This window comes from Electrophorus electricus, chromosome 11 (assembly GCF_041902795.1).
Source record: "Electrophorus electricus isolate QZ-2024a chromosome 11, ASM4190279v1, whole genome shotgun sequence".
NCBI lineage: Eukaryota > Metazoa > Chordata > Actinopteri > Gymnotiformes > Gymnotidae > Electrophorus > Electrophorus electricus.
The window spans coordinates 30,349,539-30,375,000 of NC_137507.1; the positions used below are offsets into that span (position 1 = coordinate 30,349,539).

The 25,462-nt window shown below is 40.2% G+C and overlaps 2 protein-coding genes across 8 annotated transcripts in view; one reads left to right on the forward strand and one right to left on the reverse strand.

The window, feature by feature from the left end:
* Window positions 1-8,684, reverse strand: LOC113591644 (tripartite motif-containing protein 16-like). Of its 2 annotated transcripts, XM_027032231.3 has the most exons (8): window positions 8,549-8,684; window positions 6,877-6,933; window positions 6,288-6,656; window positions 5,527-5,622; window positions 5,161-5,394; window positions 3,962-4,121; window positions 3,661-3,711; window positions 1-3,180 (listed from the first exon to the last, which is right to left on the reverse strand). In XM_027032231.3, the coding sequence occupies exons 3-8, from the start codon at window positions 6,636-6,638 to the stop codon at window positions 2,642-2,644; spliced, it is 1,431 nt and encodes a 476-aa protein (XP_026888032.2). In that variant the 5' UTR covers window positions 6,639-6,656; window positions 6,877-6,933; window positions 8,549-8,684; the 3' UTR covers window positions 1-2,641. The 2 variants fall into 2 exon arrangements, with proteins under 2 accessions (XP_026888032.2, XP_026888033.2); XM_027032232.3 differs by lacking the exon at window positions 3,661-3,711.
* The window catches only part of crema (cAMP responsive element modulator a), a 20,163-nt gene continuing 3,370 nt past the window's right edge, over window positions 8,670-25,462 (forward strand). The window contains exons 1-5 of one of the 6 annotated variants that reach the window (XM_035528048.2): window positions 8,670-8,800; window positions 11,633-11,758; window positions 16,903-16,985; window positions 17,347-17,495; window positions 17,669-17,857. In XM_035528048.2, coding sequence (XP_035383941.1) covers window positions 11,684-11,758; window positions 16,903-16,985; window positions 17,347-17,495; window positions 17,669-17,857 — 496 coding nt within the window. In that variant the 5' untranslated portion in view covers window positions 8,670-8,800; window positions 11,633-11,683. Of the gene's footprint in view, window positions 8,801-10,884; window positions 11,187-11,237; window positions 11,759-16,902; window positions 16,986-17,346; window positions 17,496-17,668; window positions 17,858-24,806; window positions 25,027-25,462 lie in introns of those variants that run through there. The other 5 variants (XM_035528047.2, XM_081723943.1, XM_081723941.1 and 2 more) reach the window with 5 other exon arrangements.

Genomic DNA, 25,462 nt, shown 5'->3' on the forward strand with positions numbered 1-25,462 from the left:
TCAGCATCGCAATGATTTTATTGGCATCTTTTTACTGCATTCAGTTGATACAAATATAATACAATAATAAATCATAGACCTTTTTACCAACTATTTATACATCTTTTCTGAGTTTTTTGATGGTTCAATTTAATATCATGCTTCCTTAACTGCAATTGAAGAATTCAAGAATAAGTAGACAAAATTGTAGACACTTTCCAAGCCCTTATAGTGATACATCCACTGTTATCACAGTGCTTTGATCACCTGACCCTGACCCTAACCCTGACATGTGAAGTGTGTTTGCAACTTGTTGCACATGTTTAATCGCAATAATTCAAGAGATCTGCTTCCTTTCATCTCTGTAATCATCAACAACTCCTTATCTTCTGGACGTGTAACAACTTCATTCAAAACCACTAGGGTGGTACCAATCCTCAAGAAGGCCACACTCGATGGCTCCAATATAACCAATTACAGAATAGTATCACTTCTCTCTTTTCTCTCAGAAGCCTTTGAACGAGCAGTTTACAATCAATTATCTCTTTTCCAGAACCAGCTGCATGATCACTGTCTGGCTACAAACCAGCACATTCTACAGAAACAGCCCTCATAACAGTGACTTCATGCTGCTAAAGCTGCCAAACTGTCTTCTGTCTTGATTCTTCTAGACCTTTCTGCAGGCTTTGACACAGTAAACCACAACATTCTCTCTGTTTTCTCCAGCCTTGGTGTGACTGGCTCTGCATGGAGATGGTTTCAGTCCTATCTGGAGGGACAGTCCTATCAGGTAAAATGGAGAGGATCCACATCCAATCCATGTAGACTCTCCACTGGTGTTGCACAGGGCTCAGTATTAGACCCTCTTCTTTCCTCATTGTATACTCGCTCTCTTGGTGATGTAATATCTTCTCATGGTTTCTCCTACCACTCATACCCAATTATTTATTTCTTTTCCACCCTCTGACACGCAGGTCTCCAGATGCATCTCAGCATGCTTGGCTGACGTGGTGTCATGTCTGACAACTCACCACTTGAAGCTCAACCCCAGTAAAATGAGCTTCTGTACATCCCAGGAACTCCCAGCCCTTACCATGGCCTCACAGTTTCCTTCAAGAACTCCCTGGTATCAAGCTGCTTGTAGCCTGGGCAGAACTTTGGACAACCAGTTGTTCTCAACTCATGTTTCAAATATAACCCGGTCTTGCAGATTTCTCCTTTGAAACATACAAAGGAGTTGGCCCTTGCTCTCACAGGAAGCTGCCCAGGTGCTTGTGCAGTCTCTTATGATCTCAAAGCTAGACTATTGCAACTCGCTACTTTCTGGTCTTCCTCTAAAAGCCATCAGACCTCTACAACCTGTCCAGAATGCAGCAGCACAACTTGTCTTCAATCTTCTGAAGTTCACACACGTCACTCCACTGCTGCGCTCCCTTCACTGGCTTCGAGTGGCTGCACGCATCAGATTTAAAACCTTGATGCTTGCCTACAAAGCCAAAAATGGACCATCCCCTCCATACATGAGGTCAACTGTCAAAGCCTGATCCATACCTCAAGTACTTCAAACTTCAAGAATGGCTCAACTTGAAATACCATGCTTTAAGTCTCATGGAGGACAAGCATGGCTACTATTCTGTGTCCTGGCTCCCAGATGGTGGAACAAACGTCCACTTTTAAATTGATCACTGACCCTATGTTGACTAACTGAAACTAGTACTTATTGTACTACACTGACGTTGACTGCTCCTTTGTTGACTAACAAACTCTAGGACTTTGTTTATTGCACTTATTATTGTCTAAGATAGACCTAATGTATTTGGCACTTCTAGGCATCAGCAGTGATCCCTGTATTTCTACAGTATTCTAGTTCATTGGTATCATGGACTCTAACCTACTGTACTGGCTAGGATGTATTCTATAAGTAAATGACAAAACACTTTGGTAAGACACTCTGGATAAGAGTGTTTGCCAAATTCCGTAAATGTGAATGAAATATTTGCATTGTTATAGTTATGAAAACTGCTGTCTGCTCCACTCACCCCTGTCCAATTAGAATCTAATGAAATGTTAGTCTGGCTCTGGCCCAGACTGACTAATGGGTGTGGTGTGTGGTGTAGGATTTATATATTAGGAGATCAACAGACTACTAGATTTAACCTAATTTCAGTCTGATCATTGAGCAGTTCTTTAGCTTTTTTTTTTTTTTTTTTCTTAGAAGTCTCTCACATTTTTTATTTTATCCTAGTACACGGGTGGCCTGCAAGGGTCTGCAGTACTTAGTGTGGCCACCAGGGGTCTGCAGTACTCAGTGTGGCCAGCAGGGGTCTGCAGTACTCAGTGTGGCCAGCAGGGGTCAATAGGACTCACTGTAGTCAGCAGGGTCACTTGCTTTAGGAACCAAATTGTGGACTAGCAGTGGGATCTCAAGTGTTGGGTTGAGGATCTCAGAGATTAGGGCTAGGGTTAGGGATCTCAGAGATTAGGGCTAGGATTAGGGATCTTGAGGGCTGGGTTTCAGAATGGAGAGTTTATTCCATAGACTTAGTTAAAAAACATCAATTAGCAAAGCTAAACTTCTAGAGACAGAATCTCAAAATTGGGGAGCTAAACCAATATTATTAATCTTCAAATTTACTAATAATTTCAGTGGTAAATTGTTAATCTATGTAAGCTTTGCAGGAGGACAGAGTGTCAGTTTGGATCCTGGCCACACAGTGAAACCTGGATACAGGGGCTCAGAAAATTCAGTCTGCACTTTGTAGAGAAGCTTCATTTTGTCAGTGATGCTGTAGAAGGACAGGGCTCCTGCATCATAATCAATGAACACACCCACCCTGATGGCATTATCGGTCTTGGGGATGTAGGTCTCTCTGCTGTGGTGTCTGAAGGCATAACGGAAGGGTGAGCAGTAGAGCCTCCAGGACTGCTCACTGCAGCCAAACCAGCACTCGTTACGGCCGCCTTTCCTGCGGATGCCCTTATAGGTCACAGCCACGTTGACACCATTGACACCCGCCCACTCCACCTCCCAGTAGCGGCGGCTGCAAAGCATCTCCCTGCACAGCACCTGTGGCCAGTCAAAGCGCTCTGGGTGTTCGGGGTATGGGAGATCCCGGTCGTGGTTCATCACCGTCTTGTTGCCCTCGGACAGGGCCAGGCGTCTGTATGCTGTGTTGGGGTCCAGTGTTAGCTCACAGTAGTCTGGTGGGGGAATTTCAAAGTAAAACATCAGAACATTGGTTTTAACAAATGTAGATGTATAATGAATGATACAGCATGGTATGACATGATATGACAGAATAGGGTAAGATAAAGTCATTCATTCATGCGGGTCATTCCTGTAGAGTCATGGAGGGTTTTGGACATATTCATATAACACTCAAAAACAAACTGGTTATTTTTGGCGTTTCAGCTTGTTCTTGTTTGATTAAACCTATAAAAATGTAATAAAACCTAAAAAAATGTTCCTAAAAAGAACGGAAATAACAAAAAAGTTAGTTAACATTAGCTAGATTACCATGTAATTAAATAGCATTATTTTGGCCTGTGTGTGTGAGCATGTGTGGTGTTTGTTTGTTTGTGTGTGTGTGTGTGTGTGTGTGTGTGTGTGTGTGTGTGTGTGTGTGTGTGTGTGTGTGTGTGTGTGTGTGCGCATGTGTGTATTTGTCAGTTATGACGTACACTGCAGGACCTCTTCCCTGGTCATTGGCGTAAGGATCTGAATTTGCTTCACTATGGAAATAACAGGAATATAAAACAATAATAACAGGAATATAAAAACAATAATAACAAGAATATAAAACAATAACATGGACTTGACATGACTCATCAGCCCCGGTTAATTAAGCATTATATATTTTTAGGTAAAGTCTTTAAAGAAATACATAATGCATACTCTGCTACATCACCCAGAATTATACGATTAGATGTTTTTCTGATGTGGGGTTTTATCATTTAAGAAAATCATTATCTTTAACTTTACCTTTGTAAGTTATCTTCTCCATGTTCTGTTTACAGGCATCTTCCAATTGCTTTTTCAAGTCATTCATTGATTTGGCTAAATCTTCAAATGAGAAGACAGAGCTGACAGTGATGGTCGGCAAGTCTGAGGATCCAGGAGGGGCCGCAAGAAACACATAACGCTACAAACAAACCAAAAACATTAGTGCTGGTGTTATCAATGCAGTTATCAATCAATTCTTATCTCGACATTACAAACAGGAATAGTTTAATTAACACTACAAATCCTCCAGACTAGCCGATAGAATGCTTACATTACTTAGATGCTAATCCTAACCCTAACCCTAAACCCAAACCCTAACCCTAACCCTAAATCTAAACCCTAACCCTAACCCTTACCCTAAACGCTAACCCTAAACCCAAACCCTAACACCCTAATTTAAGGAATTCTAGTGCTGTTCATTTTTTAAACTAATTTCATAACAGTGGGGTTTGTAATTTATTACCAATTTCTTATAATTTATTTTAATTTATGTTCAGTTATTATTAATTATGTTTATATAGCGCCTTTCTCAAACTCAAGGACGCTTTACAGACAGATACAATCAGACAGCATTTAAATTCACTCACATACACCAGTGAAAAGCGTGCAGCGTAACTGTAGGTACCTGTAACAGGTATATAGGTATAATAATATCATTCTTCTTTTCTATTAATGGTTCCCAACCCTGTTTATTTCATTATTTAATTTGATTGCTGCATCTGATCATACATTTGTGTGTGTGTGTGCAGTCACTGAACTCATAGTCCCATTCTGCTTTGCCCCTGTCTGTGAGAAGATTTGCACAGAAACAGGATTTACTAGATTAGGATTACTGGACTAGGGAGAGGTTATATTTATGCCATTTAGCTGATGCTTTTATCCAAAGTGAATTACAATTATGACTGAGTACAACTTGCTCAGGGGCCCAACAGTGGCAACTTGGCAGTGGTGGAGCTTGAACCAGCAACCTTCTGAGTACAAGTCAAGTACCTTAACCACTGAGCTACATGTTACTGGGCTAAGGTAATATTATTGGACTTCTATGTCGGAAAACAGCCTGAAATGTTTATTTTGGGCAAAATATTTACATGTTTTATTGAACTTTACTATAATTGGTGCAAACTGTAAAAATATATTAAGACATTGTTGTACATGTCTGTTTGTCACTGTGATATTACCTGCAGGAAGTGGATGTGATCCTCGGTCAGTGAGAGCTGTTGTAGCTCCTGGTCTCTCCGTCTCAGCTCAGCTATCTCCTCCTCCAGCTGCTTCAGGAAGCTTTCGGCCCGACTCACAGCCACCTTCTCCTGAGTTTGGATCAGATCCTGCACCTCAGAGCGTCTTATCTCAATGGAGGAGATCATCTCATGAAAGATCTTCTCACTATCGTCCAGTGCAGTCTGAGCAGAACGCTGTGAGTGATACACAGGTAAGACGGAGGAGTTCAGAGATTCATTAGCCAGTGAGGAACTATGACTGACACACTATACACAGAGGGAGGGGCTCAGACACTCATTAGCCAATCATGAGGGTTGCTGACTCACCTTGTGAGCCTCTACAGCTCTGCGCAGGTCATTAAGATCTTTTTCTCTCTCCAGGATTCGCTGCTGCGATTTCATCTTTGGCACCCCCATCTCACACTGTTGGACAGACAGCACTCATCTGAGCACTGTAAACATCACACACATGCTGTATGACAGAAACAGCAAAAAGTCATGTTGTGTAAGGGATTGAGTGGGGCACTATAGTTTACATAAAGTTTCAAAAGAAAATATTGCTTTATTAAAGGCACTGACATGTTCATAGTAATCTGATCATAAAAATAGGCAATAAACATTTAATTATAAACTATTAACAATAAAGCATTTCATTTTAAACAATTAGAAACATGTAAAGAGTCGCCAAAAACACCTCTTTCCGATTCTAAAGTGTCTTGTATGCCTGTATGTAAAATAATATTTTATAAATGTTTAATTAATTGTTTATATTTTACATATATACATATAGACATATAGACAATAATAAAATATTCTTAGTAATGTAAACTAAAATGTTGACCTTTTACTCATATAAAAAGAATGAACATTATCAATATACTGTATACTCTGATGTTATCACATTAACATTGTTAGGTATGTAGATTAATCATCAAGAATACAAGATATGTCATATCGTTTTCCCTCTCCTGGCAATACTACTAGAATAGATTTCTACATGTCAGCTAGATACCGATAAATGTTTTTATTTTATCCTTTATCCTTTTATTTAGCCTTCTAACACAAACCACTAATTTTTTATTTCAGACCTGTTTCTCTGTTCTCTCCACTGCGGCAGAGACGATGTTGTGGCCTCTGTGGTCCTCCATGGTGCACATAAGACAGATGCACTGCTGGTCCGTGCAGCAGAACACCTCCAGCAGCTTGTCGTGCTGAGGACACACCTTGTCCTGGAGGAAGCCGGTGGCATTCATTACCTTGTGCCTCTTTCCAGAGTGCAGCTCCTCGTGAAGCTGGAAGTGGTCAGGACAGTAGGAGTCCAGACACACCAGGCAGGATTTAACTGCTCTCTGCTTCTGCCCAGTGCACGGGCCACACTCCACATACCCAAATAAAGCCAAACTCCGTCTGCCTCCCGCTGTGTCCACGACTCCTGACATCCCCTCAGAACAGTATGACTGAAAGTTTCACAGCACACACACACTAAGACAACAAAGTCAAAAACCATATACAAGAACTTGCTGCCTTTTTCTTACTTTGTAATAGTGTTGAGCTCTAAAATACATCACAAACAGCAAATTACTAACATTAATTGTTGTAGAATTATTGTTTTGTAGAATACAGATATTTTATAACAAGAATACCAGGGCAAACACAAAAGGTGCAAACACAACTCACAATGAGCCAAGAGGCTTCCACACTCACACTGTGGAGAGGAGATCAGTTTGGTTTCTTCTGAAGAGCGAGAGAGGCACAGAGACAGAGATTAAATTTCATCTTAGGTATGTGGTCAGCATTAGTGTATAAATAAACCAGAGAGTCACCTAATCGCTTCAGCTCTGTTTGCCATATAGCATGTGCAGTGGACATGTTTGGCATTAAGGAAGGTGTCATTGTGACAGTCTGCCCTAATCCTACAGGAAGAGTGAAGGCTCACAGCCAAGTCTGTCTACCTGAATTAGAATATAGACTTTTCAGTTTTGTGGGTTGTGAGTTAAACACAAATATCAAAGTGTCTATGCCAAGCACATAGAAGTGAGTACAAATATAATTGTAACATTTACAGGTTAGTGGGGGGGGGGGGGGGGTGTTGTCAGCGTTTCCTCCTCCTCAGTGAAATCACAGAATCACCAGTAAATTTCTGCTTTCCAAACTGGTGGGGATCCAGTTACCTCTATATGCTCTATCTAACTCTAATTACAAAAACACACACCCCTACTCTCTCTCTCTCTCTCTCTCTCTCTCTCTCTCTCTCTCTCTCTCTCTCTCTCTCTCTCTCTCTCTCTCTCTCTCTCTCTCTCTCTCTCTCTCTCTCTCACACACACACACACACACACACACATACACACAGTTTGTTCACCCAAGCATACATATACATTAAAAGCAGCTCTGTGTTGGACTGCAGAATTTTCTTCTTAAATACTTTTTCTGATGTGGTCACTGATTTCAGAGTCATTTGAGGAGTCTGAGTAGAGACCATGACTGAGACAGGTGATGTTTCCGTTGGTTTTAGAGGTGCATGATTATTGCAGGTACTGGGTAAAGAACAGATTTTTTTGATGTGATGTGAAGACCAAAGACTGGTAAGGGAGGATATTGTGTCTAGAACATTCTGTATTGCCTGAAGAGTGTGTGTAGCTTGTAGCTCTTAGATACAACAGCCTGGTCATGGTGTGTTTGTTCAGACTGCAAAGCTACGATGCCCTGGGTGTGACAAGCAGTCCAGAGGGTGAGGGGACAGAAGGCGACCAGAGATATTCAGACAGCTGTCTGGTCATGATGAAACAGGTGGGGGTTTTAGAGCCATTAACTCATGTAATGTAATAAAGAAAAAAGAAAAAAAAAAGAACAAGCAACACATTTAATGAATTAAAAGCAATGAGTACTGATAGATGCACTCAACTCGTTAAAATAGATCTACGACATAATAAGCTGTGCATCCTTTAGATCGGCTGTTAGAAAAGTTTGGCAGTTAACTAGATGTGATTCGGATCAGCTCGGTTAAATGCCCTCTGCACTTGATACCACGTGTTTTAAATGGAAAGCTTGGTATGTCTATATTGGTCATTTATGTGCATTAAGCCTAAATTTCAACATGAACTTCTGAAGTTCAGTTACTGATTCATTCCCCAGAGGTCGCTCTTGATTGACATTGAAACACAGACGTTTGCAATAACTTAAGTTTAACATTTGAAGTTTTTTTCGGTTAAATAAAAACCAGTTATATTGTAAGGAAATCTGATTACATTTTTTAAGTTCTAGACTTTTGAAGGTACAGGTTTTTTCTGCAGTTTGTACTTGTATCACTCTAAACTATCGCCAGTTTCTGAATGCTTGTAGCTTCACTCACATTAGATTTTGAATAAATCCACTTTGGTTCTTGCGCATTTCACAACTTCCTGGAGCAGCTCGTAATGCGCTTTTCAACGAGCGCCTCGCGGCTTACGGTAGGTCGCGCTCCGCCCCGGTGGAGGTTTTCAGCGGAGCGTTTTGTCGCGCGCACCCCATGCATCATCAGAGCTGACGTGGGAACTACGTGAGCACGAATCTGCCGCCACTACACCCGTGACGAGTGACGAGTCTCTACGTAAGTAAGACTACGGTACGTTATTGCTGGCATGTCGAACATTAGCCGGGAAAAACGGACAGGGAAGCGGATGTAACTTCACGCAGCAGTGTCCCGAGTTTACAGAGCGTTTACAGGGAGCTCGCGGCGATAGACACTTTAACTAACCATAACCCCTAACTAACTCCAACTCTAACCCTAACAAACCCTAACCCTAACTCTAACCCCAACCCCAACCCTAACTCTAACCCCTAACCCCTAACCCTAACTAAACCCAGTGTTGCCGCTTACTGCCACCTAACCCAACATCTATCCAAACACTTTAGCAGATTATCATATAATGCGTAGTGGTAAAACAACTGGAGAACATTTAACTAGGGCTGTCTCATTTACCTTGCACGAGATTTTGGGAAATAATGCTGTTAATCTGGCTAGCTATCCTTAAATTAAAAATGTCGAGATTCAGATACACAGACTTGGCCCTTGACGTTCCGTGTTCATCTGGAAACTAGAATTAGGAATAACTGCAGGTGTCAAGAAGAGCTGGATTATCAATCAATATTGTATCGCTAAAATCGCCAAAATAATTTAAAACTCAAATTCACATGAAAGGCATAAGAGTTTACTAATAATATGTAATAATACACAGGTCTGTGTAGATACCAGGCCAAGGTAAGGACCTATATTGACGTGGAGCTAGATATCCAGTTCAATTATGATTCTGATTTTTAACTGGAAACAACAGCGTTCTTCCACCACCACCACCTTTAGCTCTGGGTGCATTAACCAGCAGGCTAACCTAATTCTAACAGTCACTGAAGTTTGCTAAAAGTCATGCAGAATACAAAGAAAGGATGTTATGTGAGTAGGTAAAGATGAACATTAATTACAAACTTGCTGAAACTCATTTTGTGTGATTGCTTTATGATTTTGTATTTTGACTTATTTTGTTGTAAGGCTGAAGTTTAGGTTAGTCTGAGGGTCTGAGGTTAGGATTAGAGGGTCTGAGGTTAGGATAAGGGGATCTGAGGTTAGGATTAGAGGGTTAGTTTATTTGTGTATTGTGTTATATCCAGACGTCTAACATGCGTGGCTGAGAAAGAGGAAGCGAACTTTCTCGACTGTTACTGTCCACATACTCCAACCAAGACATGAGTGTATTAGAACTGTGTGATCTAAAATAGGGTTAACATCCCACTCAAACTGGGACTTATTTAAGTGATGGCTTTAATCTGTCTTTGGAAAGATAACCTTCTTTTTATCATGAACAGTGACATTGTGATATGCAAATTCATACGACCTGATATCGCCAACATGCTGTACGGTTGGTGTAGAATGTACAAGTCTGTGGATGATACTTTATGGCTGTGATATTAATATATATGACGATACTGAAACTTACAGTAACAAAAGGTCTTAAACTGTGTTTCTGCAAGAAAAAAACAGCGCTTCATTTCCATGTGTTTATATATATATAAATATATATAAAACACACACACACACACACATTATACATCATTCATACATACATGCATATATACATATTACTCTACCACCCTGAACCATTAATGCAAGGAAGGATGGATCCATGCTTTCATGTTGTTTACACCATATTCTGACCTTAGCATCCTAATGTCGCACCTGAAATTGAGACTTATCAGACCAGGCAATGTTTTTCAAATATGCTATTGTCCAGTTTTGGTAAGCATATGTGAATTGTAGCCTCAGTTACCTGTTCTTAGCTGAAGGTGCATCACACAGTGTGGTCTTCTTCTGTAGTCCATCTGCTTCAAGGCTCAACATGTTGTACATTCAGAGATGCTCTTCTGTATAACTCAGTTGTAATGAGAGTTATTTGAGTTACTTTTGCCTTTCTAGCAGCTTTGGCCATTCTCCTCTGACCTCTGGCATCAACAAGACTGGGGTTAGGGTTATATAAATAGGGTTAGGGTTATATAACTAGGTTTAGGGTTAGGGTTATATAACTAGGGTTAGGGTTATATAACTAGGGTTAGGGTTATATAATGGGTTAGGGTTATATAACTAAGTTTTGGGTCAGGGTTAGGGTTATATAACTAGGGTTAGGGTTATATAATTAGGGTTAGGGTTTTGGTTATATAACAAGGGTAAGCATTGATTGGGTTAACTAATGATGATGTCCTACCACTCCACCCACACCTATCATGATGATGTCCTACCTGAATGGAAGCAGGTGTGATGGACACTGTCTCATATTATGTCCACCTGGCTTTAGTGCCACCTCTCACTAAGGTTAGGGTTAGGGTCAGACACAACACTTCCTCTCTGCTTGGTTGCTAGGCCCATTACTATGGAGACGGTGACAGCGACGCAGCAGTGGCAGGAAGACAGTGTGGCTGAGACTGGGACTCAGATTCAGACTGACTCAGAGTCACTGACACAAGTACACACACTCACTGACTGACTGAGAGTGACTGACACGGGTGTATACATACACACGCACACACAGACTGACTCAGAGTCACTGACACAGGTACACACATTCACTATACACAAGTACATACACACGCACACACACTCACTTTACACAGGCACATATGCACACACACACACACACACACACACACACACAGGTACAAACACTCTAAGAATTACATTCCTGTCTCCACTAGCCTCATGTCCTCACTGCTATAACTGCCTGTATTGTAGATCCCTAGATCATGTTTTCAAAACTCTTTAGTATCAGCACTAACCACAAGTTTAAATAGATTTAACAATACTAATGTGATCAAACTGGACTTTAGTTTTTGTTGTTGCCAGTGAGTGAATTCGCTGGTTCTCTCACTATCTGTGTGTGTGTGTGTGTGTGTGTGTGTGTGTGTGTATAAGGTGAATGAGAGTGTAGCAAGTGTGGAAGTAGCAATATTACCTGGAGGCCAGATGCTGCAGGAGCAGAGAGTCATCCAGACTACACAGCCCTCTGTCATTCAGTCACTTCAGATACAGACAATACAGGTAACACACACACACACACACACACACACACACACAGTCAGGCAGGCAGGCACACACATGTAAATGTAAAAATGAACATGTACACACACACACATACACTTGTGTGCACATACACATCACAGATACAGACAGAGTTTACAGATTTGCCAGGTGTGAGGGAGCTTTCTTTTATTGCATACGCAAAACCTGGGTCAGTACAGTGCAGACCTGGGTCAGTACAGTGCAGACCTGGGTCAGTACAGTGCAGACCTGGGTCAGTACAGTGCAGACCTGGGTCAGTACAGTGCTGGACTGGCAACAAAACCTTTCCTAAATGATTGCTCAACCCCAACCATGAGAGGCTAAACTGCAGACAAGGGAAATGGAAGTATTTACTGACTTTCTAACTTTATTGACTTCTGGGTCGCAAGTACGCTGATCGCGTTTGGCTGGCAGTTTTCTCTGGCTTCTACTTTTTTTCTTCGTGTTTTTCCCTTTTTGTCTGATTAATGGTTTATTGTTCATGCTGAGTCAATCCTCCTGCTCGATTCTTTGGTAGCTCAGTGGTTAAGGTGCTTGACTTGTAATCAGATGGTTGCTGGTTCAAGTCCTACCACTGCCAAGTTGCCATTGTTGGGCCCCTGAGCAAGACCCTTAACCCTCAATTGCTCAAGTTGTACTCAATCATAATTGTAAGTTGCTAGAACTGCCAAATGCAATCTTTTTTTCTTGGAACTGCCTAATGTGAACATTTCCTCCTCAAATTCATGCCTGGCATTATCCTACTTCATCTGAGTATGTCTTCATTCTCTTGCATGTTGTGTGTTTTTATATTGTCTTGAAGAGTATACAAAACTGTCTTGACATTTGTAGGTGGTTGTGATGTGTAGGCTAACATGGTTTATCTAACAGTGTCTGAGAGCTGATATGGCTGTGCTTCACTAGTCAGCTTTTAATGGCTGCATTGTGTATCCTTGGGTTTATTAGTGAAGTTCATCACTGGATTATTAACGTCTCCGAAGCGTTTTTGCTACTCAACATGGCAGTCTCCTACACTGTACACTTCCTGAACTGCTTCATCTTAAGGACAGATACTACAGTCTTTTTAACTGTATTAACCTCAGAATAGTTCACTGTCCACATTACACACACCACGGATCACGTCCTTCACCTTCTGTGAACTATAATATTCCTGGACCTGGATGTATCCCTCATATATGGAGTCTAAATCATCATTGCTCCACTGCCCAGTGGTCAGTTGACCACTGTGCCATTCCCTAGAACTACTGACTGGTGTGTTATGCTTGTCTGTATCTCTGCCATGCATATAGACAAAGCCTTAATCTTCACTCTCTGAATAACAAAGCAATGTTTATTGTGGATGTCATACTGGATCATAATATTGACTTCATGTTACTGTCTGAAACCTGGCAGCCACCAGGCGAATATCTCGTGCTGAATGAAACCACACCTCCTGGGTTTCATCATGTGAATCAGCTACGCATCACAGGTTGGAGGTGGACTGGCAGGTCTCTGCCAGTTTACTTATAAGGTCCATAGTGTGTTCATTCACTGAACATTTTCCTTTGAATGCCTTGCTCTGAAAATAGCAGGCTCAAAGCCCTTACTGAGGTTGCGTCTGCCGCTGACTAAATCTAGTACTTGTTTTTCTATCTGCACTGTCTGAATTCCTAGTAAATCAAGACTCAACTAAATGTTCACGCTGCTGATTTTCTCGACCTGTTACACTGCTTTGATCTCACCCAACATGTAGCCTCTGCCACCCACACTAAGGGTCATATCCTCAATCTTCTGTGTACAACTCCTTCTTTCTCACCTTCTAATGTGCACACTGCTGATTTTCACATCTCTGACCATAGAGCTGTTTTGTTTGATCTGTCCCTGTCTCTCCACTCCATGAGGACACACACCTTTAGGAATATTAGAAATATCAGTCTATCAACTTTTATGAACACCCTGGACCAGTTTCCATCACCCGAGGCCCTAGTCAATCATTACACTGTCTCAGTTGCATTTAACCAGCATACTTCTCTTTGAACATGATTTGTGACTTTCCGCCACCCTGCCCCGTGTTCACCTGTGAACTTCAACTGTAGTGCCTTGGTAAGAAAACTAACCTGACAGTAATCCAAGAGCCTTCTTCTCCACAATTAAGTTGCTGCAGCCTGCTTGTAGTTTCCCTTTAGCCCTTCAACTGCCATCTGTGATGTTTTGATGGTCTTCACTGAGAAGGTTAACATTCACTTTAATGTTCTCACTTCTGCTGGCCCCTTTGATCTCACTCCTCCTGCCCTTCTGCTGTTAACCTCCTTTCCACTTTTCACAAGGTCAGTGAGAGTTTTATAACCAGGATCATCATTGGCTCTAAAGCAACTACTTGTACTTTACACCCTCTGCCTTACCCCTAATTAGAGCTTGCCAGCCTTCACTTTGCCCACTCAGGACACAGGAACTGGAACGGGCACAGGAACAGACTGGGTGGTGTCCTTCACGCCGGAAACATTTATTTACATTTACAGCATTTAGCAGATGCTCTTATCCAGAGTGACTTACAAAGGTGCTTTGTTATTAGCCAGAACAGTAGGTTAGAGTCCATGATACCAATGAACTAGAAAACTGTTGAAATACAGGGATCACAGCTGATGCCTAGAAGTGCAAAATACATAAGCTCCATCTCAGTCTACATCAGTGCAATAAACAATACCCTACTATAAGTTCTAGTTAGTCAGCATAGGAGGCAGGTCAGTGGTCATTTAAATAATAATAATAATAATAATAATAATAACGAGAGCACACGAGTACCACAGATTATGTATGCATTCACTTTACCTACTCACGTCTTGTGCTGCGGGTCACTCCTTCCTGCAGTGTTGATCAAGACAGGCAGACTCATAGCACTAACCTGGGGTCTTACCTGCAAAAAATGGCTGAAAAGGAAACTACCTGCTTTGATTTCCATGAACGATGAGACACCCTTATACCCGCAGCACCAGGAGGTTTGATGTCTGTGGCTTGATGACAGTGAGACGTAACACACTCGGACTGTGTGGAAACAGACAGAGTTTCATCCCAGCGGAACAACCACATACCAGAGTCTCACTCTCTTGCTGCAGCCATAGGTGACTGGTTATTCTGTAACGTGGAGCGATCACGAGGCAGACGCATACGCTGAGAAGAGAAAGATTTATTACGGACAAATCCATATTCAGAGTCTTTAGAACATTTCAGGGAATACATGATCAACAAAAAGGAAACAAAACACACATTGACAAAAAGGGGATGCAGGCTATAACAAAAATACAAGTAAAAATAAGAATTAAAACTAAAGACTAGTGAATACAAACAGGCAGAGAAACATGAGGCTTTAAACACAAACAGTGGCTAGGAATAACACACAGGCTAGGAATTACAATAACCAGCAAACACACAGGCAACAAGGCAGGGTTTAAAAACATGTACTAATAAGATTTAACTAGACACAGATGCAACTCATGAGGGGTGGAGAAAACGAAACTAAGGAATGGAACCACAAGGAAGTAAAGCCAAACAAAGACACGAGACAGGGAAACTAAGACAGTGGGACGCCAATGATGACACTCTGTGACTCCATAACCTTGTTGTTATCATGGACAAGCTCTCTTGAGGCCCACATTAATAACATTACCAAAACCGCCTGATTCCACCTTAAGAATACTGCAAGACTGCATCCTTCACTCCCTGATTCAGTAGCTGAAACTCAAATTCATGTTTTTATTACATCCAGACTGGATTACTGCAATTCCGTTCTGTTTGGGCTCCCTGCTAGTCTACTCAAGAAGCTCCATTACATACACAATTCAGAGGCAAGAGTTCTCACGCACACCAGATCATGGGAACACGTAACCCGAAGTTAAAAAACATACACTGGCTTCTGGTTTGGTTCGTTATCGCATACTCCTGGTTTTTAAATCTTTACATGGTCTGGTTCCTGATTAGCTCTCCACTCTGTTGTCCAGACACAATCCCTCACGCTGGCTCTGGTCTGCCAATGCTCATTTGGTCTCTATTCATCCTGCCAAATTACACATGTATGGTGATGAAGCCTTTAAGCGTTGCAGGCCCAAAACTATGGAACTCCATCCCGCTTATCAATCAAATGCATTATTATTATTAATAATATTGGTAAGTTACAGATTTACCAGGTATGGGGAGTTTTGCAGATTTATCGGGATTGGGGGGAGTTGGTGATGGAGGGACAGTTTCAGTCGGGTGACATCCCTACAGGGAGACCATTTTTAGGGGAACAGATTTCCTGAGCACAGGTTCAGTGATGAGATATGCCCCAAGAAGTTATATTCTCTGTACTTTCTCTGATTTATTTATTTTTGTATTCTTCTTCATCAAGGGAATTAAACCCCTCAGGCTCTGAAGCTCTGTTATCTTTGTCACAAATTTCCTAAATCGTAATTGCTGTACTTTTTGTACATTTTAGCTAGCTAGCTAAATGTCGATTGAACAAGGAAGGAAATATTTATCCTTAGTGATTTCATGATTGTGTATTGGTTAGTTTCACACAAATTGACACACAAATTCATCAATCACACACGGTGATTAGATGGATAATACCTGAGTGACACAGACATACGAATCACACAGTGAGAAGTGGATGAAGTGTAATTTAACCTATACTCTAACCTCTATATCTAACTGCTATTAGGCTCTTTAGTCTAACTATTGGCAAGATTGAAAGTGCAAATTCCACAGATTCATTAAATGCTGTCTTATTGCAAAGATATTAATAAAAACATAGAGAAACATTGAAGCAGACGTGCCAGCGCACCTGTTGACCACATCGGGTTAATGTGCACTAGGGTTTACCCTAGTCCTTATCCTAATCCTATCCCTACTCTTCATTAATATGCACTAGAGTTAATCCTAGTCCTAATACTAATCCTAACCCTACTCTTCATTAATGTGCAGTAAGGTTAATCCTAGTCCTAACCCTACTCTTCATTAATGTGCTCTAGTGTTAAGACTAGTCCTAACCCTAATCCTAACCCTACTTTTCATTAATGTGCAGTAGGGTTAATCCTAGTCCTAACTCTAATCCTAACCCTACTCTTCATTAATTTGCACTACTCCATGCTTTTGTTTTGTGTGTTCAGTCTGCTGCAGCCGAGGCTGAGCGGGCAGATGTTTCAGACACACAGAAGAGGAGAGAACTTCTCTTTAGACGCCCTTCCTACCGGTGAGATGATGTTTATCCATACCTTTTTAAATTTGCTAACTGTAAACATAATACATCCTCTTAAATATATATTATGATATTAAATTATACATAGGTCTTTCATGTCTCTGAAGACCGCAGTTACTAAATACCAAAGGGGAGCTGAATTCACATGATCTGACTTGATCACTAAAACTCAAATATTTGTTGACCTGAAATTAAAATTTCACTCCAGACCTGCTGGAACAGACTGAGATATGCTTATAACAGACTTACTCGCATTCTGTTATACACTGCTAAATATCTCAAAGTGGAAATGTCATTCAGTTATTGTCCAATCATGCGGAGACTTTTTTGTTTAGTTAATTGTTTGTTTATGCAGAAAGATCTTAAATGAGCTTTCGTCCGACACTCCTGCTGTGCCAAAGATTGAGGAAGAAGAGAAGCTCGAGGGAGATACACTTCCTTCTTCCAGCGTTTCCACGGTGACTGTGCCATCATCCATCTATCAGACCAGCTTGGGGCAATACAGTATGTATACATATATGTATTTCTGTAAAAGTGGTTATGTAATACAGTATGTACACGTATATGTACATGTGTATAAGTGTATGTGTAGTGCAGTTTTACATATATATCTAAATTCACACACAGAAGGGTAAAAGCCATTATATATCAGAGCTCTCCCAATCTTGTCTCTGTAGTTGCTATAACTCAGGGTGGAGCGATCCAGATTAGAGGTGCAGCAGCGGACAGTCTGCAGGGGATTCAGGCTCTGACTCTGCCCAGTCCTGCGGTACCCCAGCCAGGAGCTTCCATCCTACAGCACACCCCTCAGGCTGGAGACCCTGCACAGCAGCTGCTGCTGTCTGCTGGACAGGTGCTTGTTCAAGGTAAGATCTTCAGGTTCTGTCTCTTTGTTGTCTGCCTCTCTTAGATTCTTTGTCTGTTTTCAGTATAGAAGCACTAAAACTCCACTGAGCAAAGAGTTGAGGACAGCAGTGTAATATGTCCTTTTAAAGTTATGACTTTGTCATTTTGTTTTTATTAAAATAAAAAAAATTATCCTTGTGATTAGAGAAGAGAGTTGAAAGCTATACTAATCCCAAATGAAAACTGTGGTTGTGTATCCACATCTTGGTGTGGTTGTGTATCCACATCTTGGCGTGGTTGTGTATCCACATCTTGGTGTGATTGTGTTTTCACATTTTGGTGTGGTTGTGTAACAGTGATGATTTAAAAGCATGACTCTAATGTTGGCACTGTGACACAGTAATGCTGTGTGTGTGTGTGTGTGTGTGTGTGTGTGTGTGTGTGTGTGTGTGTGTGTGTGTGTGTGTGTGTGTGTGTGTGTGTGTGTGTGTGTGTTCCACTGCTCACTGTAGTGTTTTAGGCCATTTCCTACAGCACTGATGAAAATTAATAAATGTCTTTCTGCTTACATGGTAATTACTGGCTGGTCTCCAAGCTGTAGAGGCATCTGTCATCTCGTTGGGGAGAAAGCAGTGAGAAGGCTGCAGCATCCTCATTTGTTCAGCTGGGTCCAGGTTAGGGTTCTCCAGATGGGTCAGGGTTCTCCAGATGGGTCAGGGTTCTTGGGATGGGTCAGGTTTAGGTTTCTCCAGATGGATTATGGTTTGGGTTCTCCAGATGGATTATGGTTTGGGTTCTCCAGATGGGTCAGGGTTAGGGTTCTCCAGATGGATTATGGTTAGGGTTCGACAGCTGCTGGTTTGGTTTGTAAGCCACACAACAAAGGTGCATAGACTATACAGACAATGCAGGCAATGCTGAATAGTTATGTGTGTGGGCATATTTATGTATGCTATATTTTATCTGATGTAAATCCAGGTCCAAGACAAATAAATTCATTAACTAAAAATCTTTCTATAATAACATGAGCAAGCTAGGAGCAAGCACCTTATTAAATTCATCATTGACAAATAAGTACGTAGTGAGCTACATCGTGAGTTATGTAACCAGCTAAGATCGCTAGCTAGCTACCTGAATTGTTTTAATTAAAGTTTCTAAAGTTGGCTGTAATTGTGTAGGTGCAACATAGAGTTAACAATGCAGCTTCTACTAAATCAAAACATAATCAACCATGGTTGAAATAAAATTTTACTGTGCAGTAACTAGTTGTAGAAAAATAATTAATAAAACATTGGACCATATAGTCCCTACCACTTAGCCTCACCCTACCCTACCAGGTGGAAGGGTGTCCTGATTCTTGAGATACAGGGGGAAGGTGAAGTGTTAGGTCTACATGGTCCTCCAAACTGAGGTTTTTCAGAGGCACACTCTAAACGGCTTGTTGTGAAAAATTGTCCCAGAATGCCTTGCAAGTCACCGGTAATGTGACTGCTCAAACAATGAAAGTATTTGCTTTGAAAATAAAGATGTAAAAATTACAATTTCCATGGTACTATCTTACTTCATTGTTGTTTTGATGTATTGTGGTCATTTTTTAATAAGAACCATAAAGAAATTGCTAGTTGTATGCCGATATCTCAGCAGCTAGCTAGCTAATGTTACATGCTTATTGCTGATTTGTGCATGACAATCCTGCATTTTGACATACATTCATAGGTTTTCTTTATTGTCATAGTACTATGTATACCACAAAATTAAGGTGCACAACTTGACAGAAATCTTATGTTAAAACACAACAAAATAAAAATAGAACTGAAAAATACAGATATATACAATTCGCAAAGTGGGTGTCTACATATACATTCTCTACTAATGCGGGATGGCAGGTGAGTCCCCTATAATGTTGGATGGCGGGTGAGTCCTCTATAATGTGGGATGGCGGGTGAGTCCTCTATAACGCGGGATGGTGAGTGGATCCTCTTTGATTACGTAGCTAGCTACTGGTTATAGTTCTCATTTTACTAGCTTGTCATGTATCTAACTAACTAGTAGTGCTAACTTTTACTAATAACCAATGTCCTAGCTAAGCTAGCTAATGCATTTGCTTTGGTGGTCTGTGTTTTTGGTAGGTTAAGCATATGTGTCGAGGTTATGTGTGTCTAGCCTTAAAATGTAGGCATTATCAATACCTTCTCTTCTGCGTGGCTGACTTCTGTGAATTTCTTAACTAATTAACTAATTTAATACTAATTAAGAACACCAGTTTGGGGAGCGTGGAGCCACTGGGTGTATGTGCGCCGCTATCTTCATGTCACATTCCCACACTCTGAAGACATATAATATCCAAAAAGAAGTAGTCCAGTCCACACCTCTACCTCTCCTCTAATATCAGTGCAGACTGGCAGGGTTGGTGAACTTTACCCCTCCTCTAATATCAGTGCAGACTGGCAGGGTTGCCTATGGAGCACTACTAATAATTAAGCAATGTGTTTTTTAAAAATTGTTGATGTTAAAGTTAAAGTTGTGAACTGCTGGCAACTGCAAAAGGATGCCAACAGCCAATGAAAAAGATCATGACAGCTGAGGACACCATATTATGCTATCAGTGACTAATGATGTATCAGGACTAATGATGTAAAAGGTTGTCCCATTTCATAGGAGAAGAGTTCAGCTACTACCCCCTGTGACTCAGAGGCAAGGGGACACCCAAATACAGGGGTAGGAGTAAAAATAAGAAATGGGATTGCGCATGAATCTCTATGCAAATCAACTTATAGGAGCAATAAGCCATTTTTCCATTGATTCTTCTTCACATTATAAAACAGCCATTATACTGTCACCTAGTGGCCTGGATGTTTCAGACATTCTGTACTAAATCTATTTTAAATGTGGTGGCCTCCTTGTGGGGGAATCACTCTACAGAGAATAAATGAATCATTTCAGTACTACAAAGCAATCTGATTATTCATGTCATATGAGCTGCACATTTTAGGGAAAAAAACACTGGGCAGTACTAGGTACTGGACTAGTAATCAGAAGGTTGTGCATGGTGAGGTGGTTGTGTGTAGCATGTGTATGGCATAGTGTATGTGTTGGGTGTGGTGTGATGTGATATATGTGTATGGTGTGGTGTGTTTGTGTGTGTGTGTATGGTGTCTCAGTGGTTCAGGTACTGGACTAGTAATCAGAAGGTTGTGCATGGTGAGTTGGTTGTGTGTAGCATGTGTATGGCATAGGGTATGTGTTGGGTGTGTGTGTGTGTGTGTGTGTGTGTGTGTGTGTGTGTGTGTGTGTGTGTGTGTGTGTGTGTGTGTGTATGGTGTCTCAGTGGTTCAGGTACTGGACTAGTAATCAGAAAGTTGTGTATGGTGAGGTGGATGTGTATAGGGTGTGTATGGTGTGGTGTGTGTTACGTGGTGTGTGTATGGTGTCTCAGTGGTTCAGGTACTGGACTAATAATCAGAAGGTTGGGCATGGTGAGGTGGATGTGTGTAGGGTGTGGTGTGTGTATTGGACTTGTAATCAGAAGGTTGCCACTTCGAGCCCCACCACTGCCAAGTTGCTACTGTTTGTCCCTTGAGCAAGGCCCTTAACTTAACTTATTCAGTTATAATTGAAAGTTGCTTGGATAAAAGCATCAGCTAAATGCAATTATTATATTTATGGCATTTAGCTGACACTTTTATCCAAAGCAACTTACAATTATGAGTACAACTTGAACAATTGAGGGTTAAGGGTCTTGCTTAGGGGCACACTAGTGGCAGGGTTTGAACCAGCAACCTTCTGATTACAAGTCCAGTACCTTAAGCACTGAGCTACCACTGCCTATAGAGCCTTATATATATAATATATAGCTGATGCTAGCAGTTAGATGGTAATATGCTAAGGCTTACTAAATTAAGCTATTTACCAAGCTAAGTGAACATCAACTGTGGTACTAGTACGCTGAAAACAGACTGACTGGTTTAGAGGGGAGGTCTGTCTGCATCTGGTTTAGAGGCTGCTAGCTACATCAGCAGGTGTGTGAGTGATTTGTAAAAGCTGTCAGTAAAGCATCCTTGAGTTTGACAAAGGCGCTATATAATAGGCGCTAATAGTAATAATAATAATTACAATGTCAAAGTAGTCAGATCTCCAAATAAGCTGTTCACTAATATGCCTGATCAATAACTAAAAACCTCTGAGAACAGATGGCCATCGTAACATGATTAAATTGATTCACATAGGGACTTAAATAGATGCCACCAGTATTGTGAAACTTTTATTTTAAAGGACATGGAACATATGCAAAATCACTGTGTAAGGATAAAAGTGCTGTAGAATAATGTTTCATACACATACAAGCAATATATTGATATATTTTATTAATTTGATTAGCTGTTAAAGACGTGAGACTCTATCTAAATAGCACACATCTCCACTAACATTGCCAAAGTGCTCATGGATCTTCATGATGTCATCTTTGTTTACAAACTTTGAAAGGATCTATATATTTATTTTATATATATATATATATATATATATATATATATATATATATATATATATATATATATATATATATATATATATATATATATATATATATACACACACACACACACACAGTAGTCAATGCCTTATATGCAGAATAAAAAGGTAAAAACATGTGAGATGTTACGTGTGAAACTGGTTTATTTGAACATTTGCCATTAGCGGAGTGTACAATTATGTCCAGAAAATGTAATCAGTCAATGGCCGGAGCCCAGTTAATAAGTACTAAGGTTGCAGAATTCAAAATTCCTATATTTATGAAACTTTTTAGGAAACTATTTTCAGACTGTTCTCCAAACAATCCTCAGACATCTGATCTGTCGTGACCGTCACTCAGTGTTCATGTAGTGGAGATCTGGTGTGACAGCTTTTGTTCGGCAGAGGTAAAGCTCAGGTATACAGAAACTAGTTCTCCTGATTACATAACTTGTACAGCATGTCACAATAAGAGCACTTCTGTGTTCTTGATATGCTGTTATCTTAGGAATTTGTCAACAGCTGCTAAAAAGAATGATTTTAGTGATATGCTGTATATGTGGTGAAATGCTGTATATTTGATAATGTACTGTATATTTGGGCTTTAAAATTAAAAGTTGAATGTATTTGTTTGTTTTAATTCTGTTTGTCACTGTGATTGTTTTATTTTGTTTCTTGATGTTCTTGCATATCCAGACAGTTCATCAAATCATTTGTCAGGATATACTACTATCGCTACTACTAATAAACTACTACTACTACTAATATACCACTACTACTACTACTAATAAACTACTACTACTACTAATATACCACTACTACTAATATACTACTACTACTACTACTACTACTACTAATAATAATAATAATAATAATAATAATAATAATGTATTACTACTTCGACTAATATACTAATAATAATAATAATAATAATAGTAATAATATACTACAACTTCTACTAATATACTACTAATAATAATGATAGTAATAATATAGTACTACTAATAATAATAATAATAATCTACTACTACTACTATCGCTACTACTACTACTACTAATATACTACTACTACTACTACTACTACTATCGCTACTACTACTACTAATATACTACTACTACTACTACTACTAAATAATAATAATAGTAATAATATACTACAACTTCTACTAATATACTAATAATAATAATGATAGTAATAACATAGTACTACTACTACTACTACTACTAATAATAATAATATACTACTACTACTACTAATGCTAATAATAATACTAATAATAACAATAGTAATAATATACTACTACTTCAACTAATATACCACTACTACTACTACTACTACTACTACTACTACTAATAATAATAAAAATAATAGTAATAATATACTACTACTTCTAATATACTAATAATAATAATAATAATAGTAATAATAATAATAATAGTAATAATATACTACTACTACTACTACTACTACTACTAATGATGATAATAATAGTTCAATATATAAGATGATCCAAAGAGAATGAAGAAAGTTGCTGCACTGAGCAGCCTGAATCTAGACGGAGTGTGTGTGTGTGTGTGTGTGTGTGTGTGTGTGTGTGTGTGTGTGTGTGTGTGTGTGTGTGTATGTGTGAGTGAGTCACTGTGAGTGTGTGTGTGTGTGTGTGTGTGTGTGTGTGTGTGTTTGTGTGTGTGCATGTGAGAGAGAGAAACAGAGACAGAAGTGAGTTGTAGTAGGTTTATCTCTAATGTAGGTTGTTTATCTTTGTGATGTGGATGGTTTATGAGAGTGCTACACTATCACTTGTGTGGGTAATCACAGCACATGGATGTATGAGTGATTGTGTGTATAAAACGCATGGTAGGATAAAGGCATGTGTTAGCTTGTGTGTTTATAAGATGCATTTAGATGGGTACTGCAGATGTCTTTGTGTGTGTGCAATACACTGGAATGAGAACAACATCCTTTTGTTTGTTCTAAAACACCTTTTTGCGTCATCATCATCTAAAAATACATGAAACTCCACTGGCCTGCTTCCTTCCTGCCATCTCCTCTCCTCAAACACACTGGCCTCATATTAGCCTTAAAAACACCACATTACAGTCATTTATTTATCACAATCACCACATTATAGTCATTTGCATTTAAAAGTTCAATTTTTATGGAGCTGAAAGACTCTCCTGATTCACATTCTTTCTCCCGCTCTCTTTTTCACACACACACACACACACACACACACACACACACACACACACACACACACACACACACTGAGAGTTTTTTAGAGACAGTGTGTTATGCCCTGGGATAGTTCAGTGATGTCATAGTGATGTCATAGTGACGCCAATGCCCTTAATTGTAATCTGACTGACTGACAGAGGGAGGGAGAGAAGGGAGGTGGGAGGGAGGGTGTGTGTGAGAGAGAGAGAGAGAGAGAGAGAGAGAGAGAGAGGAAAAAGGGGGAGAGTTAAACAGTGAGTCACAAGTTAAACTAAGACACAGTGAGAGACTGGCTCTGTGCTTCACAGACACAGGAACAACTTAGACAGTTTCAGAGAGAGGGATAGAGAGAGAAGGAGATAGAGAGACTGGTAAAGCTGTGAGAGAAAGATACCAGTACGGGAACACCACTGGATTATTACACCACAGAGATGGCAGTGACTGGTGATGAGACAGAATCAGGTAAGTGTATGTGTATATGTGTATGCACACATGCGTATGTGTGTGCCTCTGTGTGTGTGTGCCTCTGTGTGTGTGTGTGTGTGTGTGTGTGCGTGTGTGTGTGTGTGTGTGTGCCTCTGTGTGTGTGCGTGTGCATTGTATTGGTTTTTATCAAATGTTATATCCAATCTCTAAGAGGTAGAATTGCCTTGCATTTAGCTGTTTTCAAATATTGTGTGTGGATAGAGAATTTATTCTTAGACTGTAGTGTAATCATAATGAAGGCTTGAAACCTCAGCAATACTTTTAATGGTAATGTAAATGTAGCACATTAACTTGTGTTCTAGAAGTCTGTAGTGATGAAGCAGAGAATAGGAAAGGTGCTGAGAGCAGTGTCTGGTCTGTGCCAGAGGGGATAAGCCACATGTCCATGGAATAGAATGTTAGTGAACCCTTC